Here is a 25000-nt window from a genome sequence, read left to right on the forward strand (position 1 = left end):
ATATGGGTATGCATGGCTATACATGGGTATACATGAATATATATGGCTATACATGGAAATACATGGTTATACATGGATATACATGGGTATACATGAATATATATGGGTATACATGGACATACATGGTTATACATGGATATACATGGGTATACATGGACATACATGGATACACATGGGTATACATGGACATACATGGATATACATGGGTATACATGAATATATATGGGTATACATGGACATACATGGTTATACATGGATATACATGGGTATACATGGGTATACATGGGTATACATGAATATACATGGGTATACATGAATATATATGGGTATACGTGGATTTACATGGGTATCCATGAATATATATGGGTATGCATGGATATACATGGGTATACATGAATATATATGGGTATACATGGACATACATGGTTATACATGGATATACATGGGCATACATGGGTATACATGAATTTATATGGGTATACATGGAAATACATGGATATACATGGGTATACATGGACATACATGGTTATACATGGATACACATGGGTATACATGGACATACATGGTTATATATGGATATACATGGGTATACATGAATATAGATGGGTATACATAGACATATATGGTTATACATGGATATACATGGGTATACATGGGCATACATGGGTATACATGAATATATATGGGTATACATGGAAATACATGGTTATACATGGATATACATGGGTATACATGGACATACATGGGCATACATGGGTATACATGAATATATATGGGTATACATGGATTTACATGGGTATTCATGAATATATGGGTATGCATGGATATACATGGGTATACATGAATATATATGGGTATACATGGACATACATGGATATACATGGGTGTACATGAATGTATATGGGTATACATGGACATACATGGTTATACATGGATATACATGGATATACATGGGTATACATGGACATACATGGTTATACATGGATATAAATGGGTATACATGGGCTTACATGGGTATACATGGATATACATGGGTATACATGAATATATATGGGTATACATGGAAATACATGGTTATACATGGATATACATGGGTATACATGGATATACATGGTTATACATGGGTATACATGGCTGTACATGGATACAGATGGACAAACATGGGTATACATGTGTATACATGGACATACATGGGAATACATGGATATACATGGAAATGCATGGGTATACAGAGAGATATATGGGCATAGATGGATATACATGTATGTACTTTGCTATAGCTACCTATATATGCTGATATACCTCTTTTATATAAATTATGCGCTTTATGATACACTTTAATAACCCTACTTAAAGTACATACCCACGCAGTCCTCAACGACTTTGTTTTCATTTTTCGAAACTAAATTCATTGATTGACGTCCACCCAAATTTAGTTTCCAATGATGAAAAAATGGTTATTGAGGGGCGCGTGAGAAAATGGTAAACGCTGTAGGTACATGGGAAGCAATGGTTTAGATAGGAAATAAATTAAAATTGTTTTAGATATTAGATATTTTCCTGTATGTTTTATAGAAAGGGCGATCTGAGAGAAACATTTTCCATTTTCGTGTGGTAAAATGCTTTTCTATAAGTAATGCACGTACAACGTAAAGATGCGTTCGATCGATCGTTTGCCGGACTAAGAATAGTTAGAATTGAAGTCAGAAATCCTTCCCTTTTACAGAGATTCACGTGTAAATTATCAAACAACTGCTAAAATGAAATTTTAAACATATCTTCAACATCCTAGTTGCTTAAAAACTACGCCAAACATACTATTTCAAATCATCACTATGCCTATTCTAGGGTCAATCGAACGAACCCTTGAGAGATCATCAAACGAGTGTGATCAAGAAAATCGAGCGTGATGATCACCCCTATGATAAAGAAAAAGAAAAAGCCCAGTTGGATGTTCTTCCGAAGTTACAACACGAATTCCCTCCCAAAAGGAGTGAGCATGTGACAAATTAATCAGCGAAATGAAAGTAAACATTTGCAAGGCGCTGGATTATTTTAAATGACTTTGATTCAAGTTCTTATTCCGGATTCCGGATTCTGGATTCCGGATTCCCGACCTTAGGCTAACCCACCGGAGACACCTTTGCTTCATGACTACTCGCATCACAAAATTACCCAACTTTTTCCAAGATTTAAAAATGGAATATACCAAAGTCATCTCCAACATGGAGATAAACTGAGTGGAAAATTATACTTTCAATTTCACGGCTTTCCTCCTCAGTCACCGAGAGAAATGGCAACTGACTGCCAGCAGTGATTTCTGGGTTGTTAGATAATTCATATATGATACCTTATTTAGTTTCTTGTCTTGATTGATTTTTTTGAATTACTTTCTTGGCCTACTGGATTCATTCGGCTACTTTAGTTCCTTCGTGAGGACTTGAATAACTTGGCTCATTTGAAATGCTTGGCCTACTCAAACGGACAGGGGAAATGCCCTTCCCCTTTTCTCCCTTTAGTTTAGTAGAGCAACGATGGGAGGTGCGTGCACATGCAAACACTATTTCTCGCAAATTTTGATTTCCTGTGCGATTGATCGATTAAACAAACGTTATCGCTGGTGTAGGATGGACTAACACCTGATTCTGACGCAAAGCGTCTCATGAAGTAGCCGAAATAATTCCAATTTACTTCATCCAAATTAGTATTATGACTGCCGTCAAACGGATTACCTACTAAGAAAAAGTCTAAATCGTTTTAGAGTTTATCTTGGAGATCGCTTCCGTTCAAAGACAAGAAGCGCGTCGGTGATGTAAATGGTAGGAAACTAAAAATCTGTCAAATCTGTGAAATGTGGTCTGGAAAATGGCATAACTTTAATGAAACGATTACCTCTTGAGTTTCTGATTCATAGCCACACTAGAACAGCTTTGCATTATATAGCTGAATATTGTCTGGAATGGGGAACGGGGCCCATGGTAGACTGCGTGGCAGGCGCAAGAAAGAGAAAGGGATGGAGGAAATTGGGCGCGCGCGCTCTTTCCTCTCGCTTCGGGCGCGGCCGATTTCCCCCTTCCCTTTCTACCGCCCGCAACGCAGGCTAGGCCCATGGTCCTGTTACACACTCACCAATACACCTAATTCGACCGCCATTTTAGTATATTATAGACCGAATTTATAAATGGCGGGTAATAAATCATTCCTTTCTCTTTATGCTAATTTTCCTCACTGGCCTGATTTAAGGGTTTTCAGCTGAGCGCGCGGGCGTAAGCCACACACGCAATTCGTAAGCTGCTTGCGTCAGCTCATGATTTAAATGGGTCACCAGAAATAAACAAATACCGCTAATTTTGCTTACCTTTCTCCAATTCTTATATACATGGCATATAAATAGACATCTCCTATTCACGAAAACTACGAAAATTCTACTTAAACGGTTTAATAGTTACTTAAATCCGTTTGTGTTGACCTGTAGCTCCACTCGCGCGCGGACTCGAATGAGAGGGGGCAGCATGCGTAAATGCTGATTTTGTAACCCCCTAATTTTTCCTGATTTTGCAACTTTACTCGTTTATATCTCCGCTTCTGGAAGGTGAATTGTTTTTAATTTTTGCATGTTAGCTTAGATTAATTTAAACCGTTTGTCTTTCAAATTTAAAAAAATTCTGTAGGTGAAAAAAATAATTAAAGACAATTCAAAAAAACTTATTTTTCTGAAAAAGTGACCTACAGATTTTGTTGAATTTTAAATATTTTAGAGAGTATTTCTAACATTATCTGGTAACGATGAATGGGAACATTTCACTGTCCCGTTTCTTCAAAAAGGACCACATATGTTGATTTTAAGGCTCAAAGAAATGCCTAATATCGTTGCCATGGTAACATTATTTTGGAGGAAAACATAATGTGAGAAATCTACGATAGGTACCTAATACCCTTGCCAAATTTCGTCTTGATATGATTGCCCTAACTGTATCTAAGGACAGAATATGTTTATTTGTTTGAAAAAAGGAGAAACTATTTCGAGCCTCCTTAAAAGCAAAAATTCTCTTCGATTTTTACATGCTAACGAGGCTACTGAGGAAAATCAGCATAAAGAGAAGAGAATAATTTATTACCCGCCATTTACGAATTCGGTCTAAGTTGGCATTCAAGGGAGGCCTTCGTTCCTCATTTAATTAAGCCAAATATTTTCTGTTTGAATTTTGAGCTAAAGAATAAGGTAAAAGGGCTAAATTGACAGCAAAATAAGAAAGAACAGTAAAATGGTGGCCATTTTGGAATAAGATGTAGAGACTGTATAAAAACAGAAAAGTGCATCACGTTACTAGAAACAATGCAAATTGCAATAATACTCCTCAATTGACGCAAATACTAACCTAGGGAAGAGAGAATATCAATCAACTGCAATACTACATGAAAAATAGAAATGCATTGCATTTACTTGTAAATTTGTAAGCCATTTTTATATCTTTAATTAGTAAATTTTCAGCTCCGACTATTGCATTTCTAGCTTTTTGATTGGCTAAAAAACTCCGACTATGACCCAGTAGTCGAAGTTTTACGTCATATGGAAAATAGTGTGCCAAGATGCTCTTTCCGGACGCTTTGTAAAATTGTGGAAATAAAAATCGGCGGCAAAACCCGGTTTGAGAATTTACTAAAACAATTATTCCATTCGCCCTTGTTGGATATGAAGTGATTATAACCAACTCGCGCTACGCGCTCGTTGGTTATTTTATCACTTCATATCCAACTTGGGCTCATGGAATAATTGTTATATAATAAATTGACCTTTAACCTAAAATGGCCTCTACATTAGAATACTGATGATATCATAAAAAAAAACACTTAGGTTCCACTTTTCTTATTACACTAATTTACTTCTAGCAGCACGCAGATAAGAATTCTGTAATTTATAACTTTAACTGGAATGAACGATTCTAATCAAAGCAGTGGTCAATTCAGCGTACAAAGTAAATACGTGATTGCTTTGGCTTTAGCTTCGGTTAGCCTTACGACTGGATCAAAAAAGTTGGAGAAGCATATCAACAAATAAGATACAAAACTAAAACCGATTTCCGTTCTTTAAAACGGGTCCTGGAATCCACTCGAACTTGCAGATATGTCTTAGCGTCAAGGCGTTGACTCTAGACTGAGTGCATATGCCTCCTGCTGAACGCCCGTTGTTACATACAGTGATTTGGAATTTTCAGAAGTAGAGCAAGCAAGTTCAAAATCAGCCGCCTTAAACCCCGCAGATGTCGTCGTCTCTCCAGTCAGTGCATTTCCCTCAGTGTTGCTGAACGAAAGTTGTAACGTCACCTGCTTTCATAATCAATGATTTGGAATTTTCAGAAGTAGAGCAAGCAAGTTCCAAATCAGCCCCCTTACTTCCTGCAGATGTCGTCCTCTCTCCAGTCAGTGCATTTGTCTGTTGCTGAGCGCCAGTTGTAACGTCACCTGCTTTCATAACCAATGATTTGGAATTTTCAGAAGTAGAGCCAGCAAGTTCGAAATCAGCCGCCTTAAATCCTGCAGATGTCGTCGTCTCTCCAGTCAGAGCCTTTGTCTGTTGCTGAACGCCAGTGGTAACGTCACCTGCTTTCATAAACAATAATTTGGAATTTTCAGAAGTAGAGCCAGCAAGCTCAAAATCAGCCGTCTTAAATCCTGCAGATGTCGTCGTCTCTCCAGTCAGTGCATTTGTCTGTTGCTGAACGCCAGTTGTAACATCACCTGCTTTCATAATCAATGATTTGGAAGTTTCAGCAGTAGAGCCAGAAACTTCAAAATCAGCTGCCTTAAACCCTGCAGATGTCGTTGTCTCTCCAGTTAGGGCATTCGTCTGTTGCTGAACGCCAGTTGTAACATCACCTGCTTTCATAACCAAAGATTCCGAATTTTCAGAAGTAGAACCAGCAAGTTCAAAATCAGGTGTCTTAAACCCTCCACATGTAATTGTTTCTCCAGTCAGGGAATTTGTCTGTTGCTGAACGCCAGTTGTAAGATCACCTGCTTTCATAACCAATGACTTGGAATTTTCAGATGTAGAACCAGCAAGTTCAAAATTAGCCGCCTTAAAATTTGCAGATGTCGTTGTCTCTCCAGTCAGGGAATTTGTCTGTTGCTGAACGCCAGTTGTAAGATCACCTGCTTTCATAATCAATGATTTGGAATTTTCAGAAGTAGAACCAGCAAGTTCAAAATTAGCCGCCTTAAAATTTGCAGATGTCGTTGTCTCTCCAGTCAGGGAATTTGTCTGTTGCTGAACGCCAGTTGTAACATCACCTGCTTTCATAACCAATGACTTGGAATTTTCAGAAGTAGAGCCAGCAAGTTCAAAATTAGCCGCCTTAAAATTTGCAGATGTCGTTGTCTCTCCAGTCAGGGAATTTGTCTGTTGCTGAACGCCAGTTGTGACATCACCTGTTTTCATAACCAATGACTTGGAATTTTCAGAAGAAGAGCCAGCAAGTTCAAAATTAGCCGCGTTAAAATTTGCAGATGTCGTTGTCTCCCCAGTCAGGGCATTTTTCTGTTGCTGAACGCCAGTTGTAACATCACCTGCTTTCATAACCAATGACTTGGAATTTTCAGAAGTAGAGCCAGCAAGTTCAAAATTAGCCGCCTTAAAATTTGCAGCTATCGTTTTCTCTCCAGTCAGGGCATTTGTCTGTTGCTGAACGCCAGTTGTAACATCACCTGCTTTCATAACTAATGATTTGGAATTTTCAGAAGTAGAGCCAACAATTTCAAAATCAGCTGCCTTAAACCCTGCAGATGTCGTTGTCTCTCCAGTCAAGGCATTTGTCTGTTGCTGAACGCCAGTTGTAACATCACCTGCTTTCATAACCAATGACTTGGAATTTTCAGAAGTAGAACCAGCAAGTTCAAAATTAGCCGCCTTAAAATTTGCAGATGTCGTTGTCTCTCCAGTCAGGGAATTTGTCTGTTGCTGAACGCCAGTTGTAACATCACCTGCTTTCATAACCAATGACTTGGAGTTTTTAGAAGTAGAACCAGCAAGTTCAAAATTAGCCGCCTTAAAATTTGCAGATGTCGTTGTCTCCCCAGTCAGGGCATTTTTCTGTTGCTGAACGCCAGTTGTAACATCACCTGCTTTCATAACCAATGACTTGGAATTTTCAGAAGTAGAGCCAGCAAGTTCAAAATTAGCCGCCTTAAAATTTGAAGATGTCGTTGTCTCTCCAGTCAGGGAATTTGTCTGTTGCTGAACGCCAGTTGTAACATCACCTGCTTTCATAACCAATGACTTGGAATTTTCAGAAGTAGAACCAGCAAGTTCAAAATTAGCCGCCTTAAAATTTGCAGATGTCGTTGTCTCTCCAGTCAGGGAATTTGTCTGTTGCTGAACGCCAGTTGTAACATCACCTGCTTTCATAACCAATGACTTGGAATTTTCAGAAGTAGAGCCAGCAAGTTCAAAATTAGCCGCCTTAAAATTTGCAGATGTCGTTGTCTCTCCAGTCAGGGAATTTGTCTGTTGCTGAACGCCAGTTGTAACATCACCTGCTTTCATAACTAATGATTTGGAATTTTCAGAAGTAGAGCCAGCAATTTCAAAATCAGCTGCCTTAAACCCTGCAGATGTCGTTGTCTCTCCAGTCAAGGCATTTGTCTGTTGCTGAACGCCAGTTGTAACATCACCTGCTTTCATAACCAATGAATTGGAATTTTCAGAAGTAGAACCAGCAAGTTCAAAATTAGCCGCCTTAAAATTTGCAGATGTCGTTGTCTCTCCAGTCAGGGAATTTGTCTGTTGCTGAACGCCAGTTGTAACATCACCTGCTTTCATAACCAATGACTTGGAATTTTCAGAAGTAGAGCCAGCAATTCCAAAATCAGGTGTCTTAAACCCTGCAGATGTCGTTGTCTCTCCAGTCAGGGCATTTGTCTGTTGCTGAACGCCAGTTGTAACATCACCTGCTTTCATAACTAATGATTTGGAATTTTCAGAAGTAGAGCCAGCAATTTCAAAATCAGCTGCCTTAAACCCTGCGGATGTCGTTGTCTCTCCAGTCAAGGAATTTGTCTGTTGCTGAACGCCAGTTGTAACATCACCTGCTTTCATAACCAATGACTTGGAATTTTCAGAAGTAGAGCCAGCAATTTCAAAATCAGGTGTCTTAAACTCTGCAGATGTCGTTGTCTCTCCAGTCAGGGCATTTGTCTGTTGCTGAACGCCAGTTGTAACATCACCTGCTTTCATAACTAATGATTTGGAATTTTCAGAAGTAGAGCCAGCAATTTCAAAATCAGCTGCCTTAAACCCTGCGGATGTCGTTGTCTCTCCAGTCACGGAATTTGTCTGTTGCTGAACGCCAGTTGTAACATCACCTGCTTTCATAACCAATGACTTGGAATTTTCAGAAGTAGAGCCAGCAATTTCAAAATCAGGTGTCTTAAACCCTGCAGATGTCGTTGTCTCTCCAGTCAGGGCATTTCTCTGTTGCTGAATGCCAGTTGTAACATCACCTGCTTTCATAACTAATGATTTAGAATTTTCAGAAGTAGAGCCAGCAATTTCAAAATCAGGTGTCTTAAACCCTGCAGATGTCGTTGTCTCTCCAGTCAGGGAATTTGTCTGTTGCTGAACGCCAGTTGTAACATCACCTGCTTTGATAACCAATGACTTGGAAGTTTCAGAAGTAGAGCCAGCAAGTTCAAAATTAGCCGCCTTAAAATTTGCAGATGTCGTTGTCTCTCCAGTCAGGGAATTTGTCTGTTGCTGAACGCCAGTTGTAACATCACCTGCTTTCATAACCAATGACTTGGAATTTTTAGAAGTAGTACCAGCAGGTTCAAAATTAGCCGCCTTAAAATTTGCAGATGTCGTTGTCTCTCCAGTCAGGGCATTTGTCTGTTGCTGAACGCCAGTTGTAACATCACCTGCTTTCATAACTAATGATTTGGAATTTTCAGAAGTAGAGCCAGCAATTTCAAAATCATCTGCCTTAAACCCTGCGGATGTCGTTGTCTCTCCAGTCACGGAATTTGTCTGTTGCTGAACGCCAGTTGTAACATCACCTGCTTTCATAACCAATGACTTGGAATTTTCAGAAGTAGATCCAGCAATTTCAAAATCAGGTGTCTTAAACCCTGCAGATGTCGTTGTCTCTCCAGTCAGGGAATTTGTCTGTTGCTGAATGCCAGTTGTAACATCACCTGCTTTCATAACTAATGATTTGGAATTTTCAGAAGTAGAGCCAGCAATTTCAAAATCAGCTGTCTTAAACCCTGCAGATGTCGTTGTCTCTCCAGTCAGGGCATTTTTCTGTTGCTGAACGCCAGTTGTAACATCACCTGTTTTCATAACCAATGACTTGGAATTTTCAGAAGTAGAGCCAGCAAGTTCAAAATTAGCCGCCTTAAAATTTGCAGATGTCGTTGTCTCTCCAGTCAAGGCATTTGTCTGTTGCTGAACGCCAGTTGTAACATCACCTGCTTTCATAACCAATGACTTGGAATTTTCAGAAGTAGAACCAGCAAGTTCAAAATTAGCCGCCTTAAAATTTGCAGATTTCGTTGTCTCTCCAGTCAGGGAATTTGTCTGTTGCTGAACGCCAGTTGTAACATCACCTGCTTTCATAACCAATGACTTGGAATTTTCAGAAGTAGAGCCAGCAAGTTCAAAATTAGCCGCCTTAAAATTTGCAGATGTCGTTGTCTCTCCAGTCAGGGAATTTGTCTGTTGCTGAACGCCAGTTGTAACATCACCTGCTTTCATAACCAATGACTTGGAATTTTCAGAAGTAGAACCAGCAAGTTCAAAGTTAGCCGCCTTAAAATTTGCAGATGTCGTTGTCTCTCCAGTCAGGGCATTTGTCTGTTGCTGAACGCCAGTTGTAAGATCACCTGCTTTCATAACTAATGATTTGGAATTTTCAGAAGTAGAGCCAGCAATTTCAAAATCAGCTGCCTTAAACCCTGCGGATGTCGTTGTCTCTCCAGTCACGGAATTTGTCTGTTGCTGAACGCCAGTTGTAACATCACCTGCTTTCATAACCAATGACTTGGAATTTTCAGAAGTAGAGCCAGCAATTTCAAAATCAGCTGTCTTAAACCCTGCAGATGTCGTTGTCTCTCCAGTCAGGGCATTTCTCTGTTGCTGAATGCCAGTTGTAACATCACCTGCTTTCATAACTAATGATTTGGAATTTTCAGAAGTAGAGCCAGCAATTTCAAAATCAGCTGTCTTAAACCCTGCAGATGTCGTTGTCTCTCCAGTCAGGGCATTTTTCTGTTGCTGAACGCCAGTTGTAACATCACCTGTTTTCATAACCAATGACTTGGAATTTTCAGAAGTAGAGCCAGCAAGTTCAAAATTAGCCGTCTTAAAATTTGCAGATGTCGTTGTCTCCCCAGTCAGGGCATTTTTCTGTTGCTGAACGCCAGTTGTAACTTCACCTGCTTTCATAACCAATGACTTGGAATTTTCAGAAGTAGAGCCAGCAAGTTCAAAATTAGCCGCCTTAAAATTTGCAGATGTCGTTGTCTCTCCAGTCAGGGCATTTGTCTGTTGCTGAACGCCAGTTGTAACATCACCTGCTTTCATAACTAATGATTTGGAATTTTCAGAAGTAGAGCCAGCAATTTCAAAATCAGCTGCCTTAAACCCTGCAGATGTCGTTGTCTCTCCAGTCAAGGCATTTGTCTGTTGCTGAACGCCAGTTGTAACATCACCTGCTTTCATAACCAATGACTTGGAATTTTCAGAAGTAGAGCCAGCAAGTTCAAAATTAGCCGCCTTAAAATTTGCAGATGTCGTTGTCTCTCCAGTCAGGGCATTTGTCTGTTGCTGAACGCCAGTTGTAACATCACCTGCTTTCATAACTAATGATTTGGAATTTTCAGAAGTAGAGCCAGCAATTTCAAAATCAGCTGCCTTAAACCCTGCAGATGTCGTTGTCTCTCCAGTCAAGGCATTTGTCTGTTGCTGAACGCCAGTTGTAACATCACCTGCTTTCATAATCAATGACTTGGAATTTTCAGAAGTAGAACCAGCAAGTTCAAAATTAGCCGCCTTAAAATTTGCAGATGTCGTTGTCTCTCCAGTCAGGGAATTTGTCTGTTGCTGAACGCCAGTTGTAACATCACCTGCTTTCATAACCAATGACTTGGAATTTTCAGAAGTAGAGCCAGCAAGTTCAAAATTAGCCGCCTTAAAATTTGCAGATGTCGTTGTCTCTCCAGTCAGGGAATTTGTCTGTTGCTGAACGCCAGTTGTAACATCACCTGCTTTCATAACCAATGACTTGGAATTTTCAGAAGTAGAACCAGCAAGTTCAAAATTAGCCGCCTTAAAATTTGCAGATGTCGTTGTCTCTCCAGTCAGGGCATTTGTCTGTTGCTGAACGCCAGTTGTAAGATCACCTGCTTTCATAACTAATGATTTGGAATTTTCAGAAGTAGAGCCAGCAATTTCAAAATCAGCTGCCTTAAACCCTGCGGATGTCGTTGTCTCTCCAGTCACGGAATTTGTCTGTTGCTGAACGCCAGTTGTAACATCACCTGCTTTCATAACCAATGACTTGGAATTTTCAGAAGTAGAACCAGCAAGTTCAAAATTAGCCGCCTTAAAATTTGCAGATGTCGTTGTCTCTCCAGTCAGGGAATTTGTCTGTTGCTGAACGCCAGTTGTAAGATCACCTGCTTTCATAACCAATGACTTGGAATTTTCAGAAGTAGAGCCAGCAAGTTCAAAATTAGCCGCCTTAAAATTTGCAGATGTCGTTGTCTCTCCAGTCAGGGAATTTGTCTGTTGCTGAACGCCAGTTGTAATATCACCTGCTTTCATAACTAATGATTTGGAATTTTCAGAAGTAGAGCCAGCAATTTCAAAATCAGCTGCCTTAAACCCTGCAGATGTCGTTGTCTCTCCAGTCAGGGCATTTGTGTGTTGCTTAAATCCAGTTTTCAGATCACCAGCTGAGAGTTCAATTGCTGTGCAATGCTTGGATGTCGATCCAGAAAGTCTAAACTTTTTGACTTTAACGGCGGCGTGGGTAGTTTTCTCTCCAGTAGCCGAGTTTTTTTCTCTGGATAGCCCAGCATTAAATTCTCCCGCACTCATTTGAATTGATTTCGATTGTTTAGACAATGAGCCGCCCATTGCAAAGTTTTTATGTTGGACAGATCCAGATATCCCTCTTTTCCCAAGTGATGTACCAATAGCACTGTCTTTGGACTTCACATTTATATCAAGCTGCTTCTTTGAGAGGCCAAGACCGATGCTATTTTCTCCATTTTGCAAAGACCCTGAACCCCCTGATGTACCACCTGATAGAGCAAAGCCTTTATCTCCACACTGCACGTGACCTGCTACTTTTTTTTTCGAAGCAAAAACTCCTGCACTTTTATCATTCTTCTGAATCCCTGCGCCCACACCGTCTTTCGCTACTCTAAGGTTTAATCCAAATGCCGATTTGCGGATATCGGTGATTCTTGCGTGTTTGCCATAGTCCGTATTTACTGACCTCTTTATTTTTTCGGAAACAATTCCTGAAGAGGATGCAATAGTTCCTTGGTGTTCCATGGCCATTGATTTGTTGCTCGTACTCAGGCCAACGTCTACTCCGGTTTTATTGAACCCTAAGGATAATCCGAACGAGGACTGGGATCGGTAGCTGGAAACCTTTTCCGAGATAATCTTCTTTGCAAAATTTCCAATATCTGCATCAGCCGTAAATGATGAACCTTTGAGGTTTAGAGAGCAGACTTTGAAGTCTTCTCCTTTTATTGGTCCACTGCAATGGATTCCGCTTGCCTTTTCTACAAACTTCCCAACTTCCGAATTCTTGCTGCAACCGAACTTTTCGGGAATAGGAAATCTTGGACCAATGGCAAAGCCAACACTTGTTGTCTTCTCGAATGCTTGTATTTCACTCTGCTTGGAAATGACATGCAAATTCTCAATGTTCCCAGTGATAGCACCAGTTTCTAGGTTACATGCAGTCAAATTCACATTTTGCGCTGCGGTGAAATGAGTTCTTCCTCGAACAGTGATGCCTTGATTGACAATTTGCTTCTGTTTTGAGCAAGCATTTGCCGAGGTTACATTCACTGTACCCGGTGACTGAATTCCAAATCCGATCGACCATTCTTTGCAGGAATACGAATTTATCAATTGTGCCCCTTCAAAGTTAACGTTCTCGGTATCAATAAGCATGTTTCCAACATCCATACCCATTGCATTTTTCACGTCAAAGTTTTTCGCTGAAACAGACAAATTGCCACCAACTTTCATGGTGCGCCCAGCTAAACGATGCTGCATCATTCGTTCGGATTTTTTCCCAAACGATAGACCATTTTCTACCGAGAATGAAAATTCACTTGACTGAACCTCCTTTGATTGTGACAGTATCCTGTCCTTACATAAGACAGTACCAGCGGCTTGAAGCATCATGTCGCCACTTACCGAATAATCAGTCCCAATCGTGGTCACATTAGAATCTCTGGATAAAATAGTAAGTGATCCACCAGCTTTTAAAGAGGAGCAATGCTGCTCATCTGTTCTTTGTCTTGTTCTCTTTTTTCTGAACCAGTTGCTCCTCACATGCTCTTCTTCTCGAACAGTCACTTTGTCCTGGATAACGACATCTTCCTTCGCTGAAATCGCGATGTTTTTGCCTGCCTGGATTTCTGTGGCTGTCGCTTTGATCTTTCCCTCTTCTGATTCAATCGATACACTTTCAGACGAGGAAGAGATAATCGATTTTGAAACAATGGAATACGATGTTACATCTTCTGAGAAACTAAAAAAGCCTGTATCTGACGAAGAGCTGTTTTTCGTTTCTCTTACATCAATAATTACGTCCTTCTTCGCCTTCACAACGGCACCTTCCTTACCAGAAACTGAACTAGCAGCCATCGAAACTGATCCTTTGTTTGATACTAGAGCTGCAACGCCGCCAGCTCCAAGACGTGACGAATTCAAGTTTACATTTTCTTCAACAGACTTCAACAAGACAGAGTTCTGAGTCGTGACTGATGAGCTGCTGACATTGAGTGTCTGATCTGATGATATGGATGCTCCTTTGTCAAACCTCAAGCTAGAATTGTCAATATTAACTGACCTCGCCTTAAGATTGAGCCCGTACCCATGATAAAGGTTACAGCTTGAAAGAACTACATCTTGATCTGTCACCACCAAGCCGAGTTGATCAGAGATCTTTAAATCTTCATACACTCCTTCGCCTTTCAGAAAACTATTAACCTCGTTGATTTTGTTAGTTTTCATCGTAATGCTCTTGAACTTGTGATCTGCCTTTACCCGTCCTTCTCTTTTGTCATGATAAGCCAGATCAATGCCCGACTTAGCTTCAATCGTTGCTTGATCTGCTTCAACTTTTCCAACAAGCTGAACTTTTCCCCTGGATGATTTCATCTCCAAAGAACTGCTGGCAATATCACCCACACTGCACACTTCATCTGCGCAAAGCAGCATTGCAATAGCCCTCTTTTCCCTCTTGCTCAAAAAAATTTCTTTAGATACAACAGCAACATCTCCAGCAAATTGGGCACCATTGTCGCAGAATACCTCATCAAAGAGTGCTTCATAGAATGAATCTGTGAAAGTGACACCCTCCCCAAAACAGTAAGAGCCAGATTCGTGAATACCATCTTCTTGATTACTTTTCTTCTTTGATTCAGAGAAGCCAAATCTTTCCTTCATTGATTTGAAAGCCTTCATTCCTCGTTTCTTTATCAATTCCCGCATCTTTCTTGCCTTTCCTGGGATTGACAACAATTTTTCTTTCAGCACGTTTATCTTCGTGTATCTCTCGCTCTCGCTTGTAATGATGAAAACCAGTTTTTGCACGTCGAAAGACTTAATGCCGTTCTTCAGAACTTCTGCAACAAAGTTATTCACCATGTTGTACATTTGGTCCAGGCGTAAGCTGATTTCTGCGTTTTGCATAGAACCTCTGCTCAAGGATCTCAACGATTCAGATGACTGGCTGTCTTTGCGTGCCTCGTATTCTTTCTGAATATTCTTCAGCCATTCTCCAGCTTTTGACCACGCTTCTACGCTTTTGGCGTCGGGTATGCACGCTACGTAGGCCAAAAATTTGAAAAGCAGAACCGTGTTGTTTTCGATCCGTTTACTCGATTTTAGGGTAGAGCCCCCAAGGAAACAAGTGATACTTTCCAGTTTAATGTTGTCTCTCCCAACCAGTTCACACTTCGTCACATCGTTTACATCAGCAATCTCTTCGCCTGGAAGGCTTAACAAGAATGGTGCTTCCAGAGAGGTTACCTGGCTCCTGCAAATTCCACTGTTGACCAAGGCAAGGTCAGAGGATAAGGTAATATCACAAGCTTCCCGAACCGACTCTATTTGACCAGAGTTCACAATTGCCCATGGTTGTATTTGAAGATGGCTAAATTCTTCGATTGAGCCAGCCGTTGTAATCCACTCTCCATTAATTTCTACTGACTCGCATGAATTGATTTTGCTTTCCCTGGTGAGATGTAAATCTTTATCTGCGACAATTTTCACGGCTGACACCTCCGTCAAACTTCCCGAAATGTTAATATTGTGGGCTTCAATTTCCAACAAAGTCAACGAATCCAATTTCCCTTTGGTTAATCCTTTCAGCGAAACGGTACCATTTTCCTCTGTGAGTATCTTTAGTCTTTGGAGGATATCTATACTACCAGATTCCGCTTGCTCCTGCTCAAAGGACTTTCCCACACTAACTTCCACGGATCCCACACATTCCAAGCTACCAGTGAGCGATATCATATCCTCTACGATGATGGTTGATGGTTTTTCTCTCGTGGCTGGCTGAGTGCATCTCAGTCTTCCTAAAATATGAAGTGCTTTCGCTGTGATATCAACACACTCGATTTGGCACTGGATGACTGCCAAACGACAATCAAGAGAAGCGTGAAAGCTTTTAAGGGGATTGATTGTGTCAAATACAACCTCCTCAATTGATTCATCAACTTTGATTTCATGAATGATCGTGATCTTGTTTGGACCCTCAATGGAAAGGCGTTCTTTCATGGGTGTATTCGCGGCTGCACACCAGAGACAGCTTGCTTGAAGAGAATCTTCTACTGAAAGCACTGACTTGTTCATTTCTTTACTGACGATATCTTCACTTCCGTGGAATTCAACCAAGAACTGTCCCAGATCACATTCTTTACGCAACTTCAAGCATTTACACAGTCTGAAAATACATTCAGGCTCGACTCTGATGTCTTCTGATTTGGCAATGGCGGAGTCAATCAGCAACCGACCTTTAACACATCTGACTTCAAATTGGTCTGGTAGAACAAATCCTTCGTTGCTTTCATCTTTTCCCCCCAATGCAGAAAAGGACAGAGCGTTCTGCGATTGCGAGCTAACTATGAAGTATTTATCGACATAAATGCGGCCACCTAATGTTGCTGCATCATTAGAATTGATTGCGACATCCATATTGGCCGATTTTAGGATTCCTCTTTCATTGGACAAATTCTCCGATTTTAGATGCATGTTCCCATTGCATTCGATAACTCCCGTATTCACGATTTCTTCCTTGCAATTAATGCTTAGCAAACTTGCTTCTGAGCTTATATCGGTGCTTGCAGGTGACAGTTTTACCATACCACTGTTGTTAAAAGCCTTGGACTGAATGTTCAAAAGTGTTCCAAACGCTGTCAGGTTGCCATTCACTGAGATGACGTCCTCAGAGGAGACATTGTTTGCAACGTTTGAGTTACCAAAGATGCCCTTGTTCTCTTTGTCTTGAGGACCATTACATGACATGACGGAGTCAGCGCTGATTTCCAGACATCTTGTAATGACATCTATCGTATTTTGCTTTGGTCTGTCTTTCGGGGAACATTTCAGGTCAACAACTGCACCAGATCGAGTGCAAACAGAGGCCGTAATACCATTAATTCCTTCAGCATGCAATTCACCCAACACGATGAAGTTGGTAACCTGGCTTACATCAGTTGCCTTTAGATTCAAACTTCCCTCTTCCACGACGAAAGTGTGATTGACAAGCAGCTGAGCATCTCTTTCAAAAAACTCGGCATCGCATTCCTTGGCAATGCAAAAGGCATCACAGGAAACTTTTTTCTCTAACTGAATGAAGAAATGTTGTAGCACAAGAACATAGCCAAACCAGCTTTTCTCAACACCATCTCGAAAGGCTAATAGAAGATCACCTTTGCTGATCATGCTCGCTTCTCTGCCTTGCTTTAACTGGCCGAGGTCCAAAGCAAGATCACCGTCACTGACAACGGAGCTCTTGTTCTCAAAGACTTCACCAGTGTGTAATTTTCCACCCATTCTAGTCCAAACGATGGATGTCTCAAAGATTCTGACGTTTCTAAGGACGTACAATTGGTCGAATCTTTCCAAGATTGCGTTGTCGAAAAACAAGAAATCGCCTCTGACAAGGCCACTTACATTTCCGCAGAGCCATGTCCACGGCTTGACAACCGTTACAGATCCACCAACATTAAAATGGATTTTTCTCCCTTGCAGCTGTGAACAGTCATGGATGTCTTCCTTTACAATGCAGGAGATAGAGGATGATCGAATGACGCCATGTCTCCACTTGCACGTCACCAGTCCCCCACGTATAACTTCTTTTTCACACTTGTCTTTGTCGAAGTCGTCTTTCCATTCCCCACACATCATATTGAATTCTGATGCAATGCTTCTCCCGTTGATTTTTGCAGCTGGATCCACTTCTTCATTCACAACAAATACGAAGTTTGATGAATCGAGCATCCTAACTGCTTGCAAAATTCGAGAATCATTAAGGGAAGAACTGGTCTTTGGACGTTGGGTGATGTCGGATAAAAACCCCAAGTCTTTCTGTAGTGAAATGAAACTGCTGAAGCCACGCTGAGCGGTGTCATGTTTCGAATCTGAGCATAACATGATGCTGTTGCATGTCAACGTGAGATAATTTTGAGCACATAGTGTTCCAAAATTTGTCAAATTGCCATGCGAAATTACGATTTCCAATTTCTTTGTCAGATTTTCATTTTTGGCAATTCCTGTGGCATTGACTTCTTGGCCCAAAACCCCGTCTATTCCAATGTGAAGTTCCCCACTGTTTATTTTGATGGTCAGACATTTTCCTCCACCACAAGATCGACTGGTGACCGTACCGTTAATGAATACAACACCTCGGTTGCCGAGGTCTACTTCAATGCTCCTGCATCTCAACACAGCTCCTTTGTCCACGTAAAGATCACAAAAATCGTTGCATCCTGGAAAATAATAAGAGAATATTTGAGCGTCGGAATCACCAGCCACCATTGCACGAAAATATGCCCTTTCATCTCTTTTGAGTTGTATCAAGCTTGTGTAAAAAATTGACGACCATCTTTGTCGGAGAGATCAGAGTTGGCAACAGCTTGGAAAAATATTTGCCTCGCGTATCAAACAATATAAAAGAAAACCATTCTTTGACACAGTCACATTTCACAGAACCTTTACTTTTGCTCTGGTTAGTATTACAGACAGAGCAATGTAAACAACTTTAACTGTGACAGTCTGTTTTAGCCTGATGTTGAAATAATGTACGAATTCCCAGGGTTCAGTCCAAATGAGTGACGCGTTACGCATTCTCCAGTTTTTCCTTTTGCACTCAAGGTCACGTCTGTTGCTCCGAAATGAAATGAATTGCGTTTATGAAAGCCAAGGAGAACAGCTGGTGTGTAAAGACGAAATCGAACGTTCGCGATAACAAAAAGATTTCATAGAAACGTTGATTAAGGAAAGGCAACAATTGACTGATACAGCTATCGTCGCCCGAGTTTCAAGGTTTCAATGAGATCTTTCATTCGGCTGGGCCCAATCTCAACTTCAATCATTGCAGGGAACTGATCGAAATGAAAAACGCCGTGCAATAAAAAAAAGAGAAAGAAGCCGAACTAGGCTATCAAAAAGACAGATGTTGAGAGAGAGGGAGAGGGAGAGAGGAGAGAGAGAGAGGGAGGGAGGGGGGGCAGGGGGGGGGGAGGGAGAGAAAAGCACTCTCGTCAAGAATAAGAGCAATGCTGCTCTAAGCTCAACGGCGCTGCCAGAGCCATCAACCACAACCACAATTCAAGAGAAGTTGTCCTATCACCCTCAAAGTTTTTTGAACGTCAGGTGCTAGTATAAGCAAATATACCACCTGAAAACTTTCAAATCTGAACTAACAAACCCATTGGGATCTTCGGCTCAAGAGCACCTGTAACTGGGGATTGTTTTCTGACAGCCAGGTCACGTCGGTGGCTCACCACTGTTTCGGTTCTTAGTAAAACCCGTTTAATTATGTGACAAGTTGCGGTTAAATGAAGTAACAGGGCAGTGCATTAAAGTCACGTTATTTAAAAACAATAGTCTTTACCTTCTTTGGGTACAACTCTCGCAGAAACCTCCTTGATCTGAAGAGGATGTGAAGAGATTCTTAACGTGCCGTACGATTCTAACTCCAGTTTCATTCCACTGGTCGTTTTATCAATCTGTGATCTGCGAGTACTTATGTTTGGTCCGACGAGGGTAAAATGCTGGACACTCTTGAACTTGCAGTCATTCAGATATGTCCTCACGAAGTCTTGCTGAGGTACAATCGATAACTTGATCAAATCACCCTACAAATGAACGGACAAAAACAACCAACATTAATTCAAGTCGAAACCAGACGATTCATGTTTTGACTATTAGGAGGCATGAGAACATAATTACTTGCAGATCACAGATTGATAAAACAACCAGTGGAATGAAACTCTAGTTAGAATCATAGGAGATTCATACTTTGCCTATGAGGAGGCATGGCATGATAAAACTCAAGGATCATTTCTTTGTCTGACATTATCAGCCCCAGCTGTCAAGGAAATACTAACAAGACGGAAACAATCCTGTAAAAGAATTTTCACAGTTGACTACATAAACAGGGCCCTGGCATTTCAGTTCTCACAGGAACATGAATCGCCTTTATCCGTAAAAACGACGCCGATACGAGTTCTGAAACCTACGTCACTCCCGCGTTTTCCTTTTTCAGCACATGCAATAGGCAAATTCGTTTCCATTGCTGTTTCAAAAATCGCCTTCAAAAACGGAATTAATTTTTCCGGAAAAAAAGAAGGTTCTTTGTTCTTGTGGAACAGAGATCCGAGCCAATAAAACTTGCCATTCGTGAAAATTTGTCCTTGAAAAGTTTGTTAACGAATTACATCTACAAGAATACAATGACTGATGCAATTTCTACAAACCTTGTTTTCATTTGTAAGGAGCACTAAGTAGGGTTTCCCGAATCCCGGATGTGCGCGGGACAGTTCAACTTTCCATCCAGCAAATTTCTTTTGAATCCTGATCAAATTTTTATGGTTTTTCACGGGGATATGAGCTGTAACAGAACCCCCACGATCTATCTCCAACCAACCAGTTGCTTCCGAACAACTTTTCACGAAAACCTGTAGTGTTGTCATGTTGCCGGGTTAACCATGCATCAGGCCTGCAAGGCAAAATACGTGGCCTCCAAATTTAATTAAATCCCAATGATAATGAAAAATAACGAAATCTAATCTCCAGGAAGCAGAGACCTTCTATAAGATAATGTTCACTGTCCATAAGGAAACACAACTTCACTCCAACTCTACTCACGGCACACTTTCAAATTGGCCCAATCTTTTGCAGTTCGAGTCATTTGCTTTAAAAGAGGAAGTTCCTTTGGGCAATTCCAAGCTTCAACCCTTACCGTCTCTCCCCTCCCTCCACAGAATATAAGTGCAATCCTTGACTAATGTTAGCAATTACACTACCAGGAATTCCCATTTATTGAATATCCAACTTTTTAAAACCTCCTCCGATCAAAGAGCCTTTCATTATCGAACTATCAGCATTTGGAATTCCTTATAATCTACTTTTTAACTCCGCAGCAAAGTGGAAATCTTAACAGAAGGTTAGAACAATGGGGTTCTAATTACAATGGGTGAGAAGGGCGGAACTGTTACAAAATATGGGGGTGTGATGTAAGACTGGCAGCGCTAAAACAAGCGCAATACAATAGCTATTGTGTAGGATAAGCGTCAATTGTTCTTGAGATAAAACTTGTTTTCATGTCGGCATTTGGATACAAGCTCGGATCGTTTGTTGAGTAGATTGTTGTTGCTGCGTTTAATTATATGGAGTTTTTCTGCTTAGCATAAATCACATCTTTTGCTTGAATTGTGATAGGGGCGGGCTCTATCTTAAACTAGGGGTCTATCATCGCAAGAGCCCGCCCCTATCACAATTCAAGCAAAAGATGTGATTTATTTATATTTTTAATTGTTCTGGAAAAGTTCCTTTGGGGAGGTTTTATATAGCATGTATGTATGTCCTTCACGACCACAACCCACGCATCCCCCCCTACCGGAGACGAAATGTTCTAAAGAAATGCTGGAGTAATTATATCAAAAATGAATATTGCAAAATCGGTTTTGTTAAGCCTTCAAATGATGGAAAGCAATGACTGCTAAATTAAGCCCACATGTGAAAATGACACGATACCATTACTCAGTCCAACTTGATATAAAATTGGACTAACCAACGCAACTAATAGTATAGAGCGAGTTTCAATCGAGTGTCGTAAAACCAAAACCAAAGTAATTACTTTGGCGAATCAAAAAGGACGGAGACAATCCAGTAAACCAATCAGAACTCGAAGTAACCACACGTAGCCGACACAAAGCGCGGGAAATTGTGCACACGCAAGCCACGATTAGTTTTGGTTTCAGTTCTGATTGGTCGATAAAGTGTCTCGAGAACTTTAAACCAATCACTGAGTGAAGTAATACAAAACCAAAGCAATTCGCTAATTACTTTCGACACTCAGAGACAAGAGACAGACACAGAGACGGGGCTTCTTTAAGAAAGGTGGCCCGCCCAGAATAGCTTCGCTAATTGCGGGTCGCCTAGGACTATGATCATATTGTAATGCTCATAAACAAATAAACAAACAAACAAACTCAATTGAAAACCGCTCTAAAGCCTGGTTCACACGAGCGTAGTAATAGTAATCGTAATTGTACGGAGCGTTAGAGCGGTTTTCAAATGACTGTCGAAAAACCAAAGCAATTACAGAGCCAATCACAAGCGCAAGCGATTACCATTTTCAGCCAATCACGAATGGATTGAATTCATGAAGTAATAACTGGCCAATGGAAAGTAAAAGTAAAATCAATCTCGCAATTACTTTGTAATTACTGGCCAATTATAGCAAATGTTCTATCTTGTTTTGACGTCAAGTGAATAACTAGCCAATCAAAAAATTTCATGTATCCTCATGTCACGTTCTTCAGTCGTCACGCCATTCACGTTAGTAGAATTGAGAATTTCAATCCCGAGTCTGTCTGACGGTAGGAAAACTTTGAGAGTTTCCTTTGTTTTTAGATCTGTATTTCTTTGAAAACAATAACGAAATAAACAGATTCAAAAGGAAAGATGTCGTGAGCATCTTATTTGTAATGTTCAAGGAACATAATTTTTAAAATGTGAGTACACACAAAAGAATTGCCTTGGAATCACAATTTGTTTTGGCAGCAATACGAGGGCTCCGAGGAGTTGAAAATTATTTTTTAATAGACCTTATTCACAGTGGCCGCCATGTTGGATTTGCTATTGCAAATTAGCTACACACTTCTGAGGGGGCAAACAACTCAAGTTCGAGAGGTTATAACGAACATCTTAGCCACACAGATGATTTGTTTCACGTTCATTGAATTTTTATCTCCTAAGTAGTAAGATAGAATGATTATACAAGTTACTTCGATGTTTTTTAAGTGAAAAATGAGCAGATAACGAAGTAGAAAGTCAAAATATCAAAGGCAATCAAAAGATATAAAATTATTATAAAAGGTACCTTATTCTAAATTCTAAAATGCAGTTTTAACAATGTTATTTCAATATTTCGACGAGCCGATTTTCCGCAATTTACCTTATTTCCAATGTTTGCTCCCAGCATAACACATGGCTAATTTGCATGACAATTTGAAAACCAAAATGGCGGCCATCGTAAATAAGGCCTATTCACTTCTTGCACAAATCCCATAATGCACCTCTTAAACCCCCCAGAAATTTTCATAGGCAGTCGCATAGGCATTGTTTTTTTATTCCCCTCCGGACATCTTCATGTCTCAGGAAAACTTGAAAACAATGATTATGCAAAATTTTGGGGAGGGTAAAAGAGGTGTATTATGGGATTGTGCAAGTAGTGAATTACCGGTTTACGTCAGAGACTTCCACGCAACCAGTTTCTTTTGTATTGTATTGCACGTGGAATGGCCGGCAAAAATGCACATCTCAAAACAAAGGGAATTTGCAATACAAAAGAAACTGGTTGCATGGAAGTCTTTGACGAAAGCCGCTAATTAAAAAAATAGGCTTTTACTTCGTGTAGAGACACACATGACGTAACAAAAGCTTTAGGGGTCTTTAGGGATTTCGAATTCTGATTAGGTATTGTTTCACGATTTTTGTTCTATTGTTTTACGTCATGTCTGTCTTCTACACGAAGTAAAAGCCAAAAAATATTTTTCAACTTTTCGGAGCCCTCGTATTACCGCGAAAACAAATTGTGATTCCGAGGCAATTCTTTAGTGTAAAACTCACATTTTACAAATTCTGCTCTTTGAACAAATAAAGAGGCCACAACTTCTTTTCTTTTGAATCCTTTTATTTCGTTATTGTTTTCAAAGAAATACAGCTCTAAAAACAAAGGAAACTCTCAGTTTTCCCACTGTCAGACAGACTCGCGATTGGGAATTGTCAATTCTACTTGACGTCAAGATGCAACTTTTGTTATGATTGGCCAGTAATTACAAAGTAATTGCGCGATTTGTTTTACTTTCACTTTGTACTTCATGAATTCCATCCATTCGTCAGATCATAGTTGTCAGATTCGTGGTCGGCTAAAAATGATAATGGCATTGCGCTTGTGATTGGCTCTGTAATTGCTTTGGTTTTGGTTTTTCGACAGTCATTAGAAACCCACTCTAGAGCCACTGGGGATGAGAAACCGAAGCAAAACCAAAAGACAATCATTTGAAAACCGCTCTTTGTTTTTAGCAGCCCCGTTACTGACAAGTTTCATTGTGATTTCGATGCTTACCACCTGGCCGGTCAACCGATTCAATATTGGTAATTGTAAGCGAAGTTCCTTACAGATAAAACTAACAACCGACAACATATCCATAAAAGATTTCTATCGTATGTTTCGCTTTCTCTCATAAAATTCTTGTATTCTCGGGAATTTTTTCTTTAAAAACCTAGCCGGGCAACTTTTTCGCGTTTAATTAGTAACACGCGTTCTGCATCGACATCTCAAATAACCAAATCATAACGCAAAGAACAATAGTATGTTTTAAATATTTGCTTGTCTTTGATCATCTCCAGTCTCATTAAAATGTCCGAAACGGCGAAATAAACAACAATCTGATTACAGCAGATCGGATTTATTCACATTTCATCGTAACACTGTTTTGTTTACGATTGCTATTGCGATTAAGCTTGCGTCGCTATTGTGAAAAAGGCTCATGAATCATTACAAAACGAGAGAGCAATGAGAATGAAACTGCTACACAGACACAGACTAACCTGTAAAATTTATTGCAAAATGTTGTATTCGATTTCAGGGTTGTACTAAATATTTTATCACACTATCCCACGTCAATAAAAGAGATCTAGAAAATTCAGACACGAATTTGAATTCCTTAGCTCCCGATCTAATCAGTTTCACAGACTTCAGTCAGTGCATGCAAGCAGTGAAAAACATGAAAAGGAAGGAATTTTAACCTCAAAGAGCATCAACGAACAACTAGTCCATGAAATAACAGTAATACAGTGCCAAAAAGTTTATTTGAAGTATATTAATATCTGTCGTAGAGGCAAAACAAACCTGAGGGAAGGCAACCAACCGAAAAGAATAAATGATCGCTCCCCAAAATATCATAAAACGCGATCGACCCGATCCATCTGTCCAATCCCAAAAGG

At 40.3% G+C, this 25000-nt stretch overlaps 1 protein-coding gene across 1 annotated transcript in view; it reads right to left on the reverse strand.

Annotated features, from left to right (window-relative positions):
• Positions 1-5293: 5293 nt before the first annotated feature.
• The window catches only part of LOC138055795 (tRNA nuclease CdiA-like), a 20537-nt gene continuing 830 nt past the window's right edge, over positions 5294-25000 (reverse strand). The window contains exons 2-4 of the mRNA XM_068901667.1: positions 20242-20483; positions 19377-19620; positions 5294-18249 (exon numbers count right to left, since the gene is read on the reverse strand). Of these exons, the coding sequence (XP_068757768.1) occupies positions 5294-18249; positions 19377-19620; positions 20242-20457 (13416 nt within the window). The 5' untranslated portion in view covers positions 20458-20483. The remainder of the gene's footprint in view (positions 18250-19376; positions 19621-20241; positions 20484-25000) is intronic.

This window comes from Montipora capricornis, chromosome 7, assembly GCF_036669925.1.
Source record: "Montipora capricornis isolate CH-2021 chromosome 7, ASM3666992v2, whole genome shotgun sequence".
Classification (NCBI taxonomy): Eukaryota; Metazoa; Cnidaria; class Anthozoa; order Scleractinia; family Acroporidae; genus Montipora; species Montipora capricornis.